Source organism: Simochromis diagramma, unplaced genomic scaffold, assembly GCF_900408965.1.
Source record: "Simochromis diagramma unplaced genomic scaffold, fSimDia1.1 OVJJ01000097.1, whole genome shotgun sequence".
Taxonomy (NCBI): domain Eukaryota; kingdom Metazoa; phylum Chordata; class Actinopteri; order Cichliformes; family Cichlidae; genus Simochromis; species Simochromis diagramma.
The window spans coordinates 553,211-573,149 of NW_024387319.1; the positions used below are offsets into that span (position 1 = coordinate 553,211).

Genomic DNA, 19,939 nt, shown 5'->3' on the forward strand with positions numbered 1-19,939 from the left:
ATGACCTTGTAGTACCATATCACCCTATTAGAGCACTTCGCTCTCGCACTGCAGACCTACTTGTTCCTTCTGGAGTATTTAAAAGTAGAATCGGAGGCAGAGCCTTCAGTTTTCAGGCCCCTCTTCTGTGGAACCAGCTTCCAGTTTGGATTCAGGAGACAGACACTATCTCTACTTTCAAGATTGGGCTTTAAACTTTCCTTTTTGCTAAAGCATATAGTTAGGGCTGGACCAGGTGACCCTGAATCCTCCCTTAGTTACAGTGGGGCAAAAAAGTATTTAGTCAGCCACCGATTGTGCAAGTTCCATTGTTAGTTTACTCTGCCTGTCTGTGGGTTTTTGTCCAACTTGGAGTGAACAAAAGCAGAAACAGTAAAAAACGCAGACTGTGAAAGTCTAGTTTATTTCATGAATACAAAAGAAAAACATTTACAGTCAGCAGAAAAAAGTAGCATACATGCATGATAAAATGGATACTGCTATATAACATGGACAGTCAGAAGTAAAATTCATTGTCTTACCACTTATCATATGTTTTAAACTTAAAAAGAAAAACACACTGAAATTAGTTTCTGTATTTGCCTGTAAGTCTTGGATACAATGTGGAATGTTAAACCATTTTCAGCGGTCCCCAAGCCCCAGGCCATGCACCGGTACCAGTCCATGAGTTGTTTGGTACCGGGCCGCGAGATTTGAGGCTTGGGCGTGAAATTTATGGTTTTCATTAACTCTCTTTGCCTGGGTCTTTTCCCCATGATGTAGTTGTGTGTCTTATTTTGAAAGAAACATCTACATGTTACCATAGTGACCAGAAAGCATTAAAGGGCAGAGAGGAGGATGTTGCTCTCAATCTTGTGGGCGCATTTCCGGAGGACGCTGCTAATAAAGTTACACAATTACACGGTGAATTCACGTTTATTATTTTATTTACAAAGTTCCACAGTGTTTGTCTTGGTCGTATCATTTTATTTTGTTGTATTTATCCGCCTTAAAAGTCAGTCCATGAAAATATTGTCTGACACTAAACCAGTCTGTGGCGCAAAAAAGGCTGGGGACTGCTGCTGTAGATAGTTAATAAATCTGTTTATCTGTTTTTTCAGTTTTAAAAGTCATATAAAATATACATGTTTATAATCTGGTTTTCATTTTGTATGTGGCCTAATTTTCACCTTCATCTTTTGCTGTGATGTGTTAGCCTTGTGACGGACTGGCGACCTGTCCAGGGTGTACCCCGCATCTTCACCTAAGACAGCTGGGATAGGGGGGAGGGAAGGAGGGATGGATGGGTCTGGGTAACTTTCCCCTTCTCTCTGCATCCATCATGTCCTACAGCAGGGCGTGTTGGTGCTTTGTAAATTTGCTTCAATGTTTTCTTTCTTATTATTCTTTTATGATTGTCTGACTTCAACGTTATTTTTCCAGGCCGGCACAAGAGCTGAACCCAAATGCAGATACCAATAGAGGCAGCGATCAGATTCACTGGTTTGATGAACAGTTTTATTGTTATTTAATTTATTCATCTGACTACTGGAATAAAATTGTTTTTGTTTTAAAGGTTTTCATTAACATCTTTATCACCGTCAGTTTTACAACCTTTTTGCAGACAGACATCAATCATAGCCATCACACTAAACCAAAGAAGTAACAATTAAACAAGCTATTTAAAAAAACAAACAAAAAAAACAGAGTTCTTGGCCATTGCTCGTCTCACTGTCCTAGAGCTGATGAACAATAGCAGTCATCTGCAAACTTTAACGTCTAACAGTTCCCAATTTTCTAAAGATGCCTTGCCCTCTGCAGGCCACCACTGTAAGTATAAATATGTTCTTTGCCTGATCAAATGAAGCTTAGATGGACTTGCTGCTCCACCTTGTGGTTCAAATTGGTATTTCACAGAAATACAGCCTACGCCCACAACAGTTTCAAACTTGGAGCCTGTGGAGCCTGACCTCTGACCCTGAAACCAGAAGAGGATCTTTCTGTCTCTTCAGATTCATTGTGATCCAGTGATGGGAGTGATTTCATGATCACGCTGATGTTTGCTCAGAGCAGACAATGAAGTGAATGTTTTTGCACATTGGTAACAGTGAAACAATTTATTTACAGCGTGGGATCGTTTGTGTTTGGAGTATGAACTGAGATTACCGAAACTTTTGTCACACTGGTCACAGCTGAAGCTCCCTTCAACATGTGTACATTCATGAACCTTCCGATTCTCTGGACCTGAGAAACTTTTGTCACAGTGTCTGCACTTGTATGGTTTCTCTCTTGTGTGGACTCATTTGTGTCTTTTAAGCTGACCTGCAGTGGTGAAGGATGACCCACACTGGTCACAGACGTGCTTTTTAACCCCACTGTGACAAAGTTCATGTTTTTTTTAATTCACTTATAGTGGGGAAGCCGCTACCACATTCTTTGCAGTAGTTCATTTTGCCTCCAGTGTGTCTACGTTGATGTATTTTCAGGCTCTTTTGATTACTGTAAGTTTTTCCACAAAGGTCACAGCGAAACTCTTTCCCACCACCACAGTGACAACAGGGTTGAGAACTGGATCCATCTGTGTCGCTCTGCTTCTAAACAAAGACACAAAGACAGTGTAAGTCAGTCCTTCAACATTTTAATCCAGAATGAAGCTTGAAATAAAGAGCATCTCTGCCAACATCCAGTTAGATTTTACTGTCACAGTGAAACTATACACACAGCTTAGTTGCATTGATAGAGAAGCCACTGAAGCAGCTCAGCGCCTTCGTGAACGAGGTGCAGCGAACAAATACTGTCAAATACTGCGTGAGTCATGGCACCACTTACCTCAACATCCAGTTGTGAAAGCTGCATCAACCTGAGCCAAAAAGTGATCGAGCTGGAACAAAGGATATCCACGCTATACCAAATCCAGGGGGTGGAACGCAAACTTGACACGATCCTCCTCGGCAAAGCTCAAACCACCGCTACTATCGCTGAGCTAGCCGACACAGTGCACCACCCAGCTGTTGTGTCCCAAGATCCCACCAACAGTCAACCCAGGCTCTCAACTTGCGTCGCTAGTGTTTCTGCCACGGACGAGAACTGCTGGTTTCAACTAGGGGCCAGACCAAAGGCTCTGGTCAGCTCCACTTCACTCCAACCAGCGCCATGGACTGTGGTTGAGACGCGCGGTGGCTGCAGAGGGGCCAGGAGGATCCGTCTCTCGCACCCTCACCCCTCCGGTGCGGTAGTACTGGAGAATAAATTCAATGTCCTGGATAATGTGGACTTTCCTCCTCTGGCCGCTAGCCCTCGCCATCCCGCTGTGTTGCTGAGGTCTGCGCCATCTCCACCACTACGCCACCGGAGCCGCAGCGGGCAGCTCGACGCTGTGGTGCAAACTCACCGCGGAGAGCTGTGCTTTACCCTGGCTCCTCGGAGAAGAAGACCTGCGGCGCGGCTACCTGGGAGTCACTCACGCGGTCCGGCTGGTGCATCTCCATTTGAACACCCCCGGTGCCGTTGCGCGTTCGTCTCAGATGGCCAGCAGCCCCCGGTGGCACCTCATCTCTCCACGCTGGTCCTCGGGGATTCCATCGTCAGGAACGTGCGGATGAGGGGGGTGCTCACCCTGTCGTTCCCGGGAGCCACCGTTGTCGACATAGTGGACAGAATTCCCAACATTCTGGCATCCCACCCACAGGTTAACCGGCTCATCATCCACATCGGCACCAATGACATCCCCAAACAGCAATCCGAGCTGCTGAAGCTGGACTTCCTCCAACTCTTCAGCCTCCTTGGTCAGTTGCAGGTGAGTGCTTTTATCTCCGGGCCCACCCCCACCTGTGGCAGAGGGATAGGCCATTTCAGCCGTCTGCTCAGCCTTAACACCTGGCTTTCCTCCCCCTGTGTCTCCCACGGCGTGGGTTTTATTAACAATTTTGATGCCTTCTGGGAGAGGAGGCATCTTTTTGTGGCAGACGGGCTCCACCTCAACGCCTGGGGACGCCGTCTGCTGTCCGCCAATTTACCATTTGGCGTACAGCACTCCCGCACACCGCCCTGTCATTACTCAAACCGACATTACCTGCTGATCTATCCGCCACTGACTGATGTCCCCCTGGTCCCAGCTCCTATATCTGTTCCACTTTTAACAGTAATACACAAAACTCTGGACTCGGACCTCTCTCTCCCACAGTCAACACAATACCCGTCATAATCACAAACAGAGAGCAACAGAATTATCATAAATCCAGTAACTCCAAAAACATTAATAACCTCCGGCCTCTTCAAAAATGTCAACATCCATTCAACTCTACTATCAAAAATCCACCAGTCTCGATTAGTATGGCACTTTTAATCAAGGAATTCTCAGAATTTTTAACAAACATACATTCAAACTATAACATGATAATTTTAACCGGTGATTTTAACCTGCACATAGATAATCCTTCTGACCCTGCATCAAAAGAATTCTTAAACATTCTTCACTGTTTGGATTTTACCCAGCACGTCACACAGCCGACTCACAACAGAGGACACACTCTGGACCTGGTCATCACCCATGGGCTGTCCACCAGCGTGTCCTCTGTTGTTGACTTGGCTGTCTCTGACCACTACTGTGTGTTTTTTAACATCACCGGTTTTATTCAGCGGGAGACCTCGGTGCGAACTGTGAGGAGGCGCTATCTAACCTCTGAAGTGGCTGCAAATTTTACCAGGGTTTTAGACGAATGCCCCCCTGTGATTTTACCTGCACCCTGTGATTTTATTTTTAATCATTTTAACAGCAAACTGAAGAAAAGCCTTGACTCCGTTGCTCCACTCACCACCAAAAAGATTAACGTAAAACATGCATCACCCTGGAGAAACGAAGAAGTCAAAAAACTCAAAAGAAATTGCAGAGCAGCAGAAAGGAGATGGAGGAAAAATACAAATGCAATCAACCATCAAAAACTTTGCGAGCAACTTAAAATTTACAATAATACACTAAGGAATTCAAGAAATTCATACTTTGCCAAAATAATCAGTAATAACAAAAATAATCCAAGGTCCTCTTTTCCACCATAGATCATTTATTTAACCCTGATTTTAACAGCTCCCGAAGAACCCCCACAGACTCACTCTGTGAGCAGTTTGCAGACCACTTCAGGGGAAAAATCATCAGCATCTGTTCTATGGGAAGCAGGCAAAGCTGTGATGAGAGGTAAAATAATTTCTTTCTCATCACATAAAAAGAAAGAAGAAAACAATATATTCAGGAATTAGAAAAAAAACATCAAATCCCTAGAAGAAGCCTACGCGTCCCACCAAGATCAGGAAACATTGAACAAAATACGCAAAACAAAACTATAATAATAATAATGGATTGGATTTATATAGTGCTTTTCAAGACACCCAGAGCGCTTTACAATACCACTATTCATTCACTCTCACATTCACACACTGGTGGAGGCAGCTACAGTCGTAGCCACAGCTGCCCTGGGGCAGACTGACAGAAGCGAGGCTGCCATATCGCGCCATCGGCGCCAACACCAGTAGGGTGTTGGCAAGAGGACACAACGGCCAGGACAGAGAGCCAGGGGATCGAACCAGCGATTGTAACCAGCGGTTACAGATGCGCTTCCCAACCCCCTGAGCCACGGTCAACCCTAGAAAACTAGAATAAAATGAGATAATTGATATAAAAAATAAAAAATAAAAAATAAAAAAAACACAATTCTTAGTACGAAGACTACGCTTACAAAATTATGAACATGGTAATAAATCCGGTCAATTTCTAGCAAACCAGCTAACAATAAAGAAAGAAAGAACAACTATCTGGAACAACCCTGACATATTACAAAACAATAATATGATAAACTTTTCAGATTGGAGTGGTATTATAATTCTATATTAGAAGGAACAGAATGTATTCCATTTGACAGACTAGTTACACAATATGGGATCAACAAGAAAAGAGTTTTAGAATATCAACGAATTAAATCCATAGTAAAAAAGAAATTTAAACCGGGCCAAGTTGAACTACAAACACCACCAAGTGTGGTTCAATATCTTACTCTTAAAACCCCCAAATTACTTTCCAAAATATACAGAATGCTTTCTAAAACAGATGAATCAATATCACTTCCTATTGCAAAATCCATCCATCCATCCATCCATCCATCCATTCGCGTCCGCTTATCCTTTTCAGGGTCGCGGGGGGTGCTGGAGCCGATCCCAGCTGTCATAGGGCGAGAGGCGGGGTACACCCTGGACAGGTCGCCAGTCTGTCGCAGGGCCAACACACAGGGAAAGACAACCATTCGTAATCACATTCACTCGCAAAATGGGAAGCGGATTTATCAGTTAACTTAGACCGAAACATCTGGTCTCAGATTTGCTTAAAAACCTTTCATCTACAGGGAGTGCAGAATTATTAGGCAAATGAGTATTTTGTCCACATCATCCTCTTCATGCATGTTGTCTTACTCCAAGCTGTATAGGCTCGAAAGCCTACTACCAATTAAGCATATTAGGTGATGTGCATCTCTGTAATGAGAAGGGGTGTGGTCTAATGACATCAACACCCTATATCAGGTGTGCATAATTATTAGGCAACGTCCTTTCCTTTGGCAAAATGGGTCAAAAGAAGGACTTGACAGGCTCAGAAAAGTCAAAAATAGTGAGATATCTTGCAGAGGGATGCAGCAGTCTCAAAATTGCAAAGCTTCTGAAGCGTGATCATCGAACAATCAAGCATTTCATTCAAAATAGTCAACAGGGTCGCAAGAAGCGTGTGGAAAAACCAAGGCGCAAAATAACTGCCCATGAACTGAGAAAAGTCAAGCGTGCAGCTGCCAAGATGCCACTTGCCACCAGTTTGGCCATATTTCAGAGCTGCAACATCACTGGAGTGCCCAAAAGCACAAGGTGTGCAATACTCAGAGACATGGCCAAGGTAAGAAAGGCTGAAAGACGACCACCACTGAACAAGACACACAAGCTGAAACGTCAAGACTGGGCCAAGAAATATCTCAAGACTGGTTTTTCTAAGCTTTTATGGACTGATGAAATGAGAGTGAGTCTTGATGGGCCAGATGGATGGGCCCGTGGCTGGATTGGTAAAGGGCAGAGAGCTCCAGTCCCACTCAGACGCCAGCAAGGTGGAGGTGGAGTACTGGTTTGGGCTGGTATCATCAAAGATGAGCTTGTGCAGCCTTTTCGGGTTGAGGATGGAGTCAAGCTCAACTCCCAGTCCTACTGCCAGTTTCTGGAAGACACCTTCTTCAAGCAGTGGTACAGGAAGAAGTCTGCATCCTTCAAGAAAAACATGATTTTCATGCAGGACAATGCTCCATCACACGCGTCCAAGTACTCCACAGCGTGGCTGGCAAGAAAGGGTATAAAAGAAGAAAAACTAATGACATGGCCTCCTTGTTCACCTGATCTGAACCCCATTGAGAACCTGTGGTCCATCATCAAATGTGAGATTTACAAGGAGGGGAAACAGTACACCTCTCTGAACAGTGTCTGGGAGGCTGTGGTTGCTGCTGCACGCAATGTTGATGGTGAACAGATCAAAACACTGACAGAATCCATGGATGGCAGGCTTTTGAGTGTCCTTGCAAAGAAAGGTGGCTATATTGGTCGCTGATTTGTTTTTGAATGTCAGAAATGTATATTTGTGAATGTGGAGATGTTATATTGGTTTCACTGGTGAAAATAAATAATTGAAATGGGTATATATTTGTTTTTTGTTAAGTTGCCTAATAATTATGCACAGTAATAGTCACCTGCACACACAGATATCCCCCTAAAATAGCTAAAACTAAAAACAAACTCAAAACTACTTCCAAAAACATTCAGCTTTGATATCAATGAGTTTTTTGGGTTCATTGAGAACATGGTTGTTGTTCAATAATAAAATTATTCCTCAAAAATACAACTTGCCTAATAATTCTGCACTCCCTGTAATTAGAAATCCCAGTCTTCAATTAATTCAATACAAAATACTACATAGAGTGCACTATACAGGTCATCAGATGTTCAAGATGGGCTTTACGTCTACCAACAACTGCTCACACTGCCAAACCAATTCGCCGGACAATTATATCCACGCTCTTTGGTTCTGTCCACCAGTTCAGAAGTTTTGGCGCGAGATATGTGAAGACTTATCAAAGTGTCTGAAATGTAACATTCCAACTTCCCCCTTAGTGTGTTTGTTGGGCAGCTTAGATGATGTCACTACAGATAAGAATAAAGCCCATATGGTTTTCACTGCCCTATGCATAGACAAGAAAACAGTCCTCATGAACTGGAAAAATAAAAAATAATCTTAATTCTAACCAATATAGAAATTATCTATTAGATTACATTAGTCTTGATACAGCCTCTGCCACCACATCAGATCAATTGCGCTGGGCTCCTTTGATCAGCTCCATCACCTAGTCGGGGTGGGAGGGTCATACTTTGGTCCCACCTTTGCTGTTGTGATTGGTGTAGGGACAGGCTTGGGGCGTCGGGGGGTTCCCCAGGAGCATCTTCCTTAGAGGGCTAGACCCGGGGTAGCGGTCATGGCCTATTAAGGGCTCTGTTGGCTCTTAGGTGACGGTTTCCTCGTGGCTGCGTGCAGCGGGGCTAGGGGAGGGTCTGTGCTGATGGACGTGGGTTACTGACCTGGTAGCCTGGCTGCCCCTGGGTGGATCCGGGACGGGCGTGAGGTTCTGGGGGTGCTCCATCTCTGTGCTGGGGCCCTGGCTGGGCCTCGGGGGCTTGGGTCCTGGTTGGTGTGTTGCCGGGGTTGTGGGCGGGTGGGTGTATGGGGGCCCAGCCCTGGCGCAGGGTGCCGCCAGTGCATCGAGCAACTTCGGGGGCTCTTCAACTTGTGGGGGAGATTGTTACATCTTGCAGGAGGTCTCCTCTCTTCAGGAACTCTCTCTGCAGGAGGGGAGATACAGGAGAGGTCGAGGAAGATCTCAGCCTGGGCGTCTATTGTCTTATGTAGTCTGGAAGATGAGTCGATGACGGGGTGGGTGCAGTTTTCTCTCTGGTGGGGTCGGGTGGGCTGTCCCGGGCTCTGTGGGGCCAGGCGGCGCTGCTGAACTGGGACCCGGTCCGGATGGGCCTGGGCTTCCTTTCCCTGGCGGGTTGCAGAGTATGGGGGTGCCTACTGGGGTCAGCGGGGAGCTGGCCCCAGGGAGGGGTCACCTTGCCCCTCCCTTCGTTCCCTCCCCATCTCCAGCTGCCTCCCTCTTCCCGCTTCACCACAATCACCCAGGGTGCAGGGGAGGCATCCCCCCCTCTGTCCCCTTCTGGCTGCCTGTGCCTCAATTTTATCGCACAACTTAGACATTCACATTACTCACACTCTCATTACACATATCATATAGGATCTTGGGGGTGGGCACGATACACGGACCCAAAAGACCATCAGGGTGTACAACCTCACACCTGGCGTCGTTGCTCCACCTCTCAATTTTAATAACACGTAAGACATTGAGGGCTATCAGGAGGGGGCGATGCGCTTCCCTGCTGCTCTCTGGCAGGTAGCTCCATGCCCTCCTGGGTTTGTAAATGCACCTTATTGAGGACACATATGCATCAACACTGCAATGAGCGGGCGGAGGGAGGTTTGGAGTCTTCTCTCACCCCCGTTCTCTGCGGCCTGCTGGAGCGGGGGGGCCAGGAGCAGGAGTTGGCCGTCCGACTGGGGTCTGGAATGTGGGGCCTCCCTGCTGCTGCGGAGTCGGGGCGGTCTGCTTCTCTCCACCCCAGGGAAAAGTGTAACACCACCTGGGTCTGGGTGCAGTTCCCCCCTCCAGGGGCAAGGGTACCTAGACCCGGGGCTTCGAGTACGCTTGGGGAGTGTGATTGTGTGTACAGTGTCTCTTTGTGTCTGTCTCCACGTTGGGTGAGTGTTGAGTAATCGCATATGAGAGCATGAGGGTGGGAATGGATGTTTGTATCTGTATGTGCCTGTATGTCCCCTGTGGCAGACGCCCTCAGACATCGGTGCGTTAGTGGTTCTTTCCGTCCAGGTACACACCGGCTCACTCCTTGGTGGCTGCTTGTCGGGGCCTGGAGCCTGGGGCTCGCTCGGGCCACTTCGGAGGTGGGGTGCCCCTGGCCTCTCGGCCTGGGGCTCGGTCAGTCTGGCACAGCTGGCTGCCGGCAGAGCTCACGGGCGCGTCACTGCAACCCCCCCTGGCTTCTGCTCCGCGGCTGCTGAGTGAGCCCTCATCTGGGACTCTCCTCAGCTCTTTCTGGGACAGTGGCGCGGCTGCCCCTCTGTTGGTCTTCCTTGGTTTCTTGTGTTCTGGGGGCCTCTGGATGTCTGGAGTTTTGATCTCCTCCATACCTGCTTCATGCCCTGGAGGACGGGGCTGTGGGCCCCCCACACCCTCTAACAGATCATTACATGAAGGAACCTTTTAAAAACGAGCGCGTCCATGCTCACAGGTGTACACACGGGTGCTCACACACACAAACTACACCCTTTTTGGCTCCTACCTCAAAACACACTGTGCGCTGTCGATCTTACGTGCTGCACAATAATGTTTAATATTTTGTTTTTATTGTTATATTCCCATAGATCATCATCATGTTGTTTATTCTATCTTCTACTTGTTTTCTTTTTTTTTTTTCTTTCTCAACAGGTGACCCAGGTGATTGATATATGTATTTTTTGTCTGCTTATTTTGTTGGTTTTTGGTTTTTTGCCCTTTATCCTTGTCCCTCTTCTCTGTTGTTTTTCTTTCCCTCTTTCTTTCTCCCCTTTCTCTTCCTCAGTCAAGTGTGTCCTGTATTTAGCAAGTGAAAATAAAAAATAAAATAAACAATAAAAGGTGAATCAAACAGACCATTACGGCAAAGCTGGGATGGTCCATTTGGTAAAGTAAATCCGTTGGGCATCTTTCTTCGCCTTTAGACAATAATTCTGATGGCAAAAGAGCCAAATGGGACAGGCAAAAAAAAGAGAGTGCGGGGAGTGAGTTGGAGGGTGGGGTGGGGTGGGCTGCTTTTAACCATGTAAAGCACTTTGTGCTACATTTCTGTATGAAAAGTGCTTTATAAATAAAGACTGATTGATTGGTTGATACTTTGAGGACATGTAAATAAAACTAACAGACTATTAAAGTAAGTTGATTCTGAATGTGTGGTAGGACGCACTGATTGCTTTTAGTTAGATGACCCTCCTGTTGTTCAGTTAGTGAATACAAGTAAAATAGAGCAGGTCTGATATGTACAATATATATTTTTTAAATGTATTTTGCCATGTATGAAACTTGCAAGTGGGTAACAAGAGGGGGCCATGTGAGAGTCAAGTGACCAGGGACTGAGACTCCACTGAGGGTGAAGCCAAAACTAAAGCCAGATGTCTGGCAGCACATAAAGTCAAAATCAAATTCAGTCTAAACTAATTGGATCGGGACCTTGTGAATCAGAACTGAATGAGTTTTAGAAATCAGTGACAATGCCCAGCCCTATTGTCTGTGAAGGTTTTCCCAGATTTTAAAGCCCTAAGGGTTTAAAAACGCTGAGACTCTCTACCAAATCAAGTGAATTAAATTGGGACCTTGTGAATGGAACTAATTGTTCTAAAGACTGAAGAAGTTTCTCGGATGAGAGGTGAAACGTCTTCAAGAAACTTAAAGAAGGCCGAATGCTTTTCTTTACAAGCTCCTTTGGACTACCCATCCCTATACTCTACATGAAGGTTGAGGTTGGAAAATTACAAATAATTTAAACAATGCTTCAAAAAAATGCAACTGTACCTCAAACATGGATACCAAGTAACAGGAATCATTGTTTTTAGTAAGATGACTTATTATGTTCTTTACGGACATCCAGTCGATGCCTTTGCATCCAGTGGAATTACTAACATGCTAACACAATTTAATTAACAGAGTTGTTCCAAACACTCAGTCTAAAATAAGAAGATAATAATATAAATACATACCTCACAGTAACTGCACTTGTAGAGTTACTTTCTGGTGTGGATCTCTTGGTGTTTTTTCAGGGACTTTGGAGATTTGAAAGTCTTATCACACAGGTCACATTTATAAGGTCTCTCCTCATTGTGGGTCAACATGTGGCGTTGTAACTGTGCATCTGTTGTAAACAGTTTCCCACACTGAACACAGCAGCAAACATCATGTCCAGTGTGAATCCGTTGGTGAATATTTCGGGTCCCTAGCCGACTGAAAGTGTCTCCACAAATGTCACAGCTATACGCTTTGATTCCAGAGTGGGTAACTCGATGACGTTTTAAGGTGCAACTGAGAGCAAAAGATTTACCACACTGATCACAGCTGTATGCTTTAACTCCACTGTGGATGAGTTGGTGTGTTTTTAAGTGTCCAAGTTGGGTGAAAGATTTTTCACACAAGTCACAGCTGTACGGTTTAATTCCACTGTGGATGAGTTGGTGTGTTCTCAGGTGTTTAGCCTTGATAAAACCCTTCCCACAATCATCACAGGTGTGTTTCTTCTCTCCCTTTCTTCTGTGAGGTTTGTCGGCCCCCTGAGAGCGCTGACTTCTCGCTCCACGTTGGTCCTGCAGTGACAGAGATACAAACAGAGGCAGTGAGTGAAATGCAGTCGTGGAACAAACTGAAACTCCATAACGTGCACACAGGTTCAATAACAGAGATATTCTTGCTCACCTTTTGGGTTGAAGTCATTGTTTCCTCTGTAGTGGCTGAGCTGAGTCTAAATGGCTCGTCTCCTCCTGATGATCAGCTGGAACACAAAACATATTTATATGTGTTAGAGTATTTTAAGCTTTTATTGTCATGAAATGTAACTGAGTGATATACTGATAAGTGTTTAATATTTCTGCTTATGCAAACGTCTTTCTATCATGAACTCTCTGAACAGTGGGCCACCACTGTTCGAGGAGATCACAAGAGATGTGTGCAAATATAACCATCCTTGCAAGAGCTCATTTCTTTAAGCATATTCTACTTATCAGCACATAGCAACAGAAGGTTCACCATAGATAGCGTACAAAGCATTAACCACAATAAGTTGTGAAAACCAGCTGTTATTGTTAGATTAAGTTCCAGGAACTGCATGTTCTCCACCCACGAGTGAAGGGCGTGCAGTTAAGTTCCTGCTTTATCTCTGTGTTTCACCATGTACCATGAAGGTATAAATAAAGGCGTAAGACCAGTGCGGGGTGTGAGTATCTGTTGAACTCTCACCCGTGCACGTTAAACTGTTGAAGTGTCTGAGTGTCGTTTCTTCACCCGAGTGTTTTGATAATTGTTTAATCCCTGACAATATGTATTCCACCCGTGACAAAAAGAAGCTGAGATGGAAAGCTCAAATCCACTCAGACTAAATGTCTTCAGTCAGTGTGTCAGCCTCCAGTTAACAATGACGGTGAGAAACTGCACTACTGAACCTCCACCAACTGAGTAACTGCAGTTTGGTGCTTCATTTGAACCTCATAGATTTTATTAAACAAAATGTATAGAAAACTCTACAAAACAGAACAGCATGCAGGGAGCAGACTCTTCGCTGTAATTTTTTGTTGCGCATAAGAATCCACATGTTCCTCTTGTTATAAGATTAGCAGGACTGCTCACTTATGCTTTTTACATGTTGGCCTGTTAAAAGGTGTCAGAGATTTACAGTTAACAAACAGTCAGGTGAATAAACAACACTGAGACACTTAAGATTGACAACGTGCGGCACGGGTGAAAAGCTCAGAGCAAATCACACCGAACTGCAGTATTCGTTTATTTTTATAAGTTACATCGTCAATATGCAAATATAATCACATTTCCTGTTACGCAGGTCTGAGTATAAGCTGTGTGTAAGCTGTGTGTATGTGTCACAAAGTATGTGTGTTGCAAGTCAACTTCTGCGGATATGTATTTCTGTACTGGTCTCTTGTCAGTGTCACAGGGTCAGCTTCCTGTTTCAACAGAAAACTGTGTCTGGTGAAATATGTGTAACATAACTTTTGAAGCATAAGCAAATAAAACAATAAAAACTCCCTAACAAAAGGTCACGCCATAAATGGAGTGACTGGAAATGTAGTTAAAAGGTCAGAGCCATATAATATATGCCAGCATTTAGGGTCCTTTCCACAACACCACACGATTGCTGCCACAACCGTGACACCACCATTCAATACCCAACATGATTAAAAACATAATTCTTCCCCCAAATCACCAAGAGCTGCACATTAACCACCACGATTTATTTTAATTCTCAGTGCTTTCAAACATGAACTTTCATCTCTGTTTCATTAGCTTTTGTTAACATCTGTTGTTAACATCGGGGCGATCGTGGCTCAAGAGTTGGCAGTTCGTCTTGTAATCGGAAGGTTGCTGGTTCAAGCCCCGGCTACGACAGTCTCGGTTGTTGTGTCCTTGGGCAAGACACTTCACCCATTGTGTTCAGAGGGCCCTGTGGCGACAGTGTCCGACAGCCTCGCCTCTGTAGCTTGCCATCACCAGTGTGTGGGTGACTGAATGTGTAAAGCGCTATACAAATACAGGCCATTTACCATCTTCCTGTGCATCACTTTACAGCAGCCAGACTCATTAAAATGAGACTGTAGGAGTTTACAGCCTCTCATGTGTTCATCCACAGCAGCTGGACTATAAAATTTATTGTGACCCTGATACTGCAGCAGATCGCTCTGATTTCCTGTTATCACTTCAAACACTCTCTCACTCTTCTCTCAACGTGTTCACAATAAACTGTGAACAGACACCGAGGAGAGCAGCAGAAGACCTCATTCAGGAGCTAAACTCAACATGAACTGAACTCACAGTAAAGTTAGCTCGGTGCTTACCTTTAGATGAGCCCACAAACCGAGAGAAACTCCGCGATGAAGCTGCAACTCTTTCCAAACACAGGAAACAGATCAGGGAGCAGAGACCCACGTGGTTCACGCTGATCTCAGCTACGATCCAGGAGACAAGGGTGGGCAGATCGATGCAGATATCAGGACGTTGGTAGTGGTTTATGATCGATACTTTAGTTTGTTTCTCTCCTCTAAGTTCACTACTTTACTCCCGTTTCATGAAAAAGCAGCTCTCTCTGCTCGACTCCTCTCCTGCGCACGCACACACACTTTGCTCCGCCCCCTTTTTCCTGCTCATCTGTGGTTTGTTGCTGTGTGGTCACGCGACACAGCTGCGTAGCGTAACCACGTGGAGGTTTTTTTTTGTTTTTTCAAAAGTACCGCCTATCTCCTTTTGCTAACCTCTTTTCCTTATGCCCGGCTTACACTGTGCGATTTTTTCAGTCACGTTATTCAGCTCCTGCTCAAACTGCACGATTGACTCGCAGGGGTTAGAAGTTCGTAGGTCACGATGCAGGGTCTCACACTATACGGCCCGATGCTCTGATGCGACCTGAGTGCTCACACTGTGCGTCCATAAAATGAAGGTTAGAACCAGGGGCGATCCTAGGATTAGAGCTTTGGGGGTGCTGAGCACCCAGAGAGCTGCCCAGCCAGGCAAGATAAACTTTACACATCACGATGAGACTTCTTCCCTGTCTCTGTCAGTCCCTGCATCCTTAAATGTCTCCAGCTGTCCCGAGTTCTCTGTGACTGTCTCCTTGGTGCATTTAAACCCCTGTTCCTCCCTGTCCTCGTCGTCTGTTGTCTTCTTCTCAGTTATGAGTCATCATAATTTTACCATCTCTGTGCAAGTCTGCAAATTTCTTTATTAAATCATAAGATTCCTAAATTCATAAAGTCTCTCTGTGCCTGGGTCCTCGTCTCAAAACATGACATCACTGTTTTGTACATTTTTACACAATTTAATCCCACATTTGTGAAAGAAAAACACTTTTTTGGAAAGTCTGTAACAAAACCATCAAATCTGATAAAGGTTATTTATATGCTGCAAAAGAAGAATGGATTTGAATAAAAAATACATATCCTAACCTTAATTACTGGGAGAATAATGATTGATGCTCATAGTGAGTAAAAAGTAAACTGACTGCATTTTTTGGACAGAGATTCAATTTTAATGTGTATGTATAATATAATACAGATACATAAAAAAACACTCCCAAAACAGAATAAATTATTACAAATAAATTATTACAAAATATTAATTTAAAAAAAACTATAAAAATGGAGGCAACTTTGCCTGTGGTAGAATGTATACGATGTATGAAAAAATCTTTACTGCAGATACTAATTTTGTGTTGTAAGATTTATGAGTTTCATGCTTTCATAGTGGTGCTTGGGAGAGCTTGACATTTTATCAGGTGGTTCACACTGTAAAAAGTGTGAGAAACACTGATAAGTGTGTGTGTGCTTTTGGAAAACATTTAAAGCTGCAGTACAGAATCTTTGAAACAAGCTTAAAACATTTTTAGAAACAGAGCATCTGCTTCTCTTTACAGCTCCTCACTCCACCAGGGCTGTTTGGCACTGATAGTGTGCACATGTGATGTACGTACCGCAGCAGTCATATAGACGACTGGACGGTCCAAAAGTTGGCCAACCTATTACTGGCTGAGGTTTTAGTAGAGTTGTGTCTGAACTACATAAAAATATATCATTAATTTTAATCTCCCCAATCAATTACAATGTTATGTTGGAATGTTGTTAAAGAGGGTCAAATGTTTCAACCCAGTTTGTTTTGCAGATTCTGTACAGCAGCTTTAATATAGGGAGGACACAACTTCCTGACTGTGAGTAAAATCAGGTTTTTTGTCTTTGTCAGTTTAACAGTTTGTGTTGTGCCTGTCACTGTTCCCTGTCTGTTTGCTTAACTGGTTCTTCTTGGTTCTTACTTTCTCCTCACGTTCCCTCTTTCCTCTCTCCCTCTTTGGACTGACAATCATACACAAATAGATTGTATACAATTAGATGAAAAATTACATTAATATGAAAAAAATACTATTAAGATCCCTAATAAAAAAGTCCTCTCAGTGTACTTTCAACCAAAAGGCAAATAACCAAACCACATCTAATAAAAGATATAAATATTGAAACACTGATCCAACATTATTCCTGATTCATGGATCATTTGATTTTACACTTTTACCTGAATGTGGCTCCTTTAAAAAACAAAAAAACAAACAAAAAAAAAAACTTCCTCATATCCATTATGAACCTGGCTGTCTCTCTGTACAAAACACACACACACACACACACACACACACACACACACACACACACACACACACACACACACACACACACACACACACAAACAGGAGTTATGAGGTTAATGGGCATTCAGTCAGTTAGCTAGTTAGTATCCATTTCTAACAGGACAGTGGTAACAACAGCAGGCTACGGACAATTATAAATTGTAGATTTTAAATAGGCTGCATACATTTCAATGGGAGCAACAGGACAATGAAATGTCGCTGATTTTACTACAGAGCAGGACGGATTGTAGGGTAGCAAACATTGTCAGAAAACAAGTTTTCAACACTGCAGGTTACCTGGTGTAATGTTTTTCAGCTAAAAAGAAATATGGTCTGACTCCTACCTAACTATATAAAGAGTAACTGAAGGTTAAATGCAGCTAATATGTCCTGTTTTAAGGCAGGCACTTACACCTCCGCTCTGCTGCGTCTCAGCCACCATCGCTCTGGCAGAAAGGGCGCTAGAGCCAGAGCAGGGGAGAGCTGGAACAAACCATTTTGGGAGGGAGGGAGGGGGTGATCTATACTTTTATTGTTAAAATGTTACGTCTCAACCAAGTACTGTATGCTTTTTATATTTTTAGTAGTGTCTCATACAAACAGCAAATATTGTCAAAAGAAAGTCAGAAAAGTAAGAAATCTTTGGGGGTGCTTTGATTCATTTTGGGTGGTGCTGAAGCACCCCCAAAAATGGGCTAAAATCGCCCCTGGTTAGAACAGAAATTCTGTCGCTCGCTCTCCCTCTCTGTCTTCCACTCACACAGACACGCACACCACCACCATCAACTTTGCTAAATTGCTAATGAAAAACATGATCAGGCAGCTGTGTTTGAGCAGCATGTAGATCCAACTATTTTCACGGTTGTTGTGGTCGTGATAATTTTGTGAGGCCACATCGAAGAGGCTCGGATGAGCTTGCCGTAGTTCTACAAGTTGTGCCTCAATCGCTTGTGTCCAGATCACACGCTGCTCTGCCGTGCTGCGCCGTCTTTTTCGACGACATTTGTGTTTGCGCGTGCGCAGTGTGAGAAGCTGCGGTGACACCCTCACAACCAAGCGATTGATGATCGGGAGCTGATCGCGAGGTGTTAATCGCTTCTTGTTACCCCATGTATACTACACGATGCACAACGCACGATGAAGGCCAAAATCGGGCCGATCACCAAAACGGTCGCACGACTCAAAAATCGGCTCAAAATGGGCCAAAAATCACACAGTGTAAGCCCAGCATTAATCGATGAAAAGCATGATCCTCGTATCAGTGTTGTTCCCACATCATCATAATAAATGTTGTTCCAGGTTCAACATTGCAAGTGACCAATCACATTGTTGTGATGTCATACTTTTGCAAGCCAAACGATTCATTCATTTATGAAATTTTGCAAGGACAATATGTATAATGCTTACCGTTTATTAAAGATCAGTATCCTGAAATGCAAAGAATTCAATTGCTGGATCGGCGGACAGAGGCGGTTTCTCGCAAGTTAAGTAGATTTTTTTAAGGCGGTTTATCCCAGAGTCGCAAAAGTATGATGTCACAACAATGTGTTTGGTCACTTGCAATGTTGAACCTGGAACAACATTTATTATGATGATGTGGGAACACCGACACGAGGATATCAGATAGTGCCGATGAAAACGTCATCGTGGGAAGGAGAATTGCTAAGGACTCAGGAAAAGAGAAGAGCGGTACTGAGAGTTGGAACAGCCTCACACTCGTCCCTCTGTAACAATGTTACACCCGGGTGGGATTCTTATGGAGGACCACAAGAATCACACACATAGAAATAAAGAATTCTCGCTTAAATAATGATTTGTGCAATAAAATATGAATTTGTAAATTCATCCACAATGTAAAGCTTGAAATTAGAACCAGCACTGAGCCCTGTAACATTTATACACAGTGTATGAGCAATTGCTGCAACCTACAGCCTTTAAACTTATAATTAAAATGCTGACAGTAAACTCATCAGTAGAGGTGGGCAGGGGCGGTCCTAGCCTGTTTGGTACCCTGAGCAAACACTCCCTCTTTTTACTTTGACTTCAGAAAAGCAGCAAGCAGCCACACCGAGGGCTCTCGCGCTCACTTTTCGTGTATAGAATTTAGAAAAAACATCGCTGCAAATTCTAAGTCTGTGTTATAATGTCTGGTCTTTTCGTGTTTGTTGGATTGTTTTTATTTTGTTTTATTTTGCGAGTTGGATATTAGGTGCTGCTCCAACCAGCCAGAGAATCCCCCCGCCCCGCCCCTCTGCCCCTCTCCTCCCTATGTTTGGCAAGCAGCAGGGGCACCTCGCAAATGGAAGGCGCCTTTACTCCCAGCAAATGGGCGATAGAAAACCGATCGGTGCCTATGCCATCGGGGCGATTGTGCCTCAAAGATTTGGCAGTTTGTTTTGTGACCGGAAGGTTGCCGGTTCGAGCCCCAGCTCGGACAGTCTCGGTCGTTGTGTCCTTGGGCAAGACACTTCAACTACCGCCTACTGGTGATGGCCAGAGGGGCCGATGGCGCGATATGGCAGCCTCGCTTCTGTCAGTCTACCCCAGGGCAGCTGTGGCTACAACTGTAGCTGCCTCCACCAGTGTGTGAATGTGAGAGTGAGTGAATGAATAGTGGAATTGTAAAGCGCTTTGAGGGCCCCGAAAAGTGCTATATAAATGCAATCCATTATTATTATTATCCCAAAAATACTTTGGCAGTATGTCAGGGCAGCATGAGTACGAGAAACTTTTTTCTTATTTATTTATTTTTTTCCTTTTATTCCCCAAAAACAAAAAACAAAAACAACTACCAGAACCACAACAAAGGAAAAACAAAAAAACCCCAAAACAAAAATAACATAATAAGCAGTCT

At 44.2% G+C, this 19,939-nt stretch overlaps 1 protein-coding gene across 1 annotated transcript in view; it reads right to left on the minus strand.

The window, feature by feature from the left end:
• Positions 1-721: 721 nt before the first annotated feature.
• LOC120717272 (zinc finger protein 665-like) overlaps positions 722-19,939 on the minus strand; it is a 35,210-nt gene continuing 15,992 nt past the window's right edge. Inside the window, exons 4-5 of the mRNA XM_040005204.1 lie at positions 11,906-12,502; positions 722-2,573 (exon numbers count right to left, since the gene is read on the minus strand). Of these exons, the coding sequence (XP_039861138.1) occupies positions 11,930-12,502 (573 nt within the window). The 3' untranslated portion in view covers positions 722-2,573; positions 11,906-11,929. The remainder of the gene's footprint in view (positions 2,574-11,905; positions 12,503-19,939) is intronic.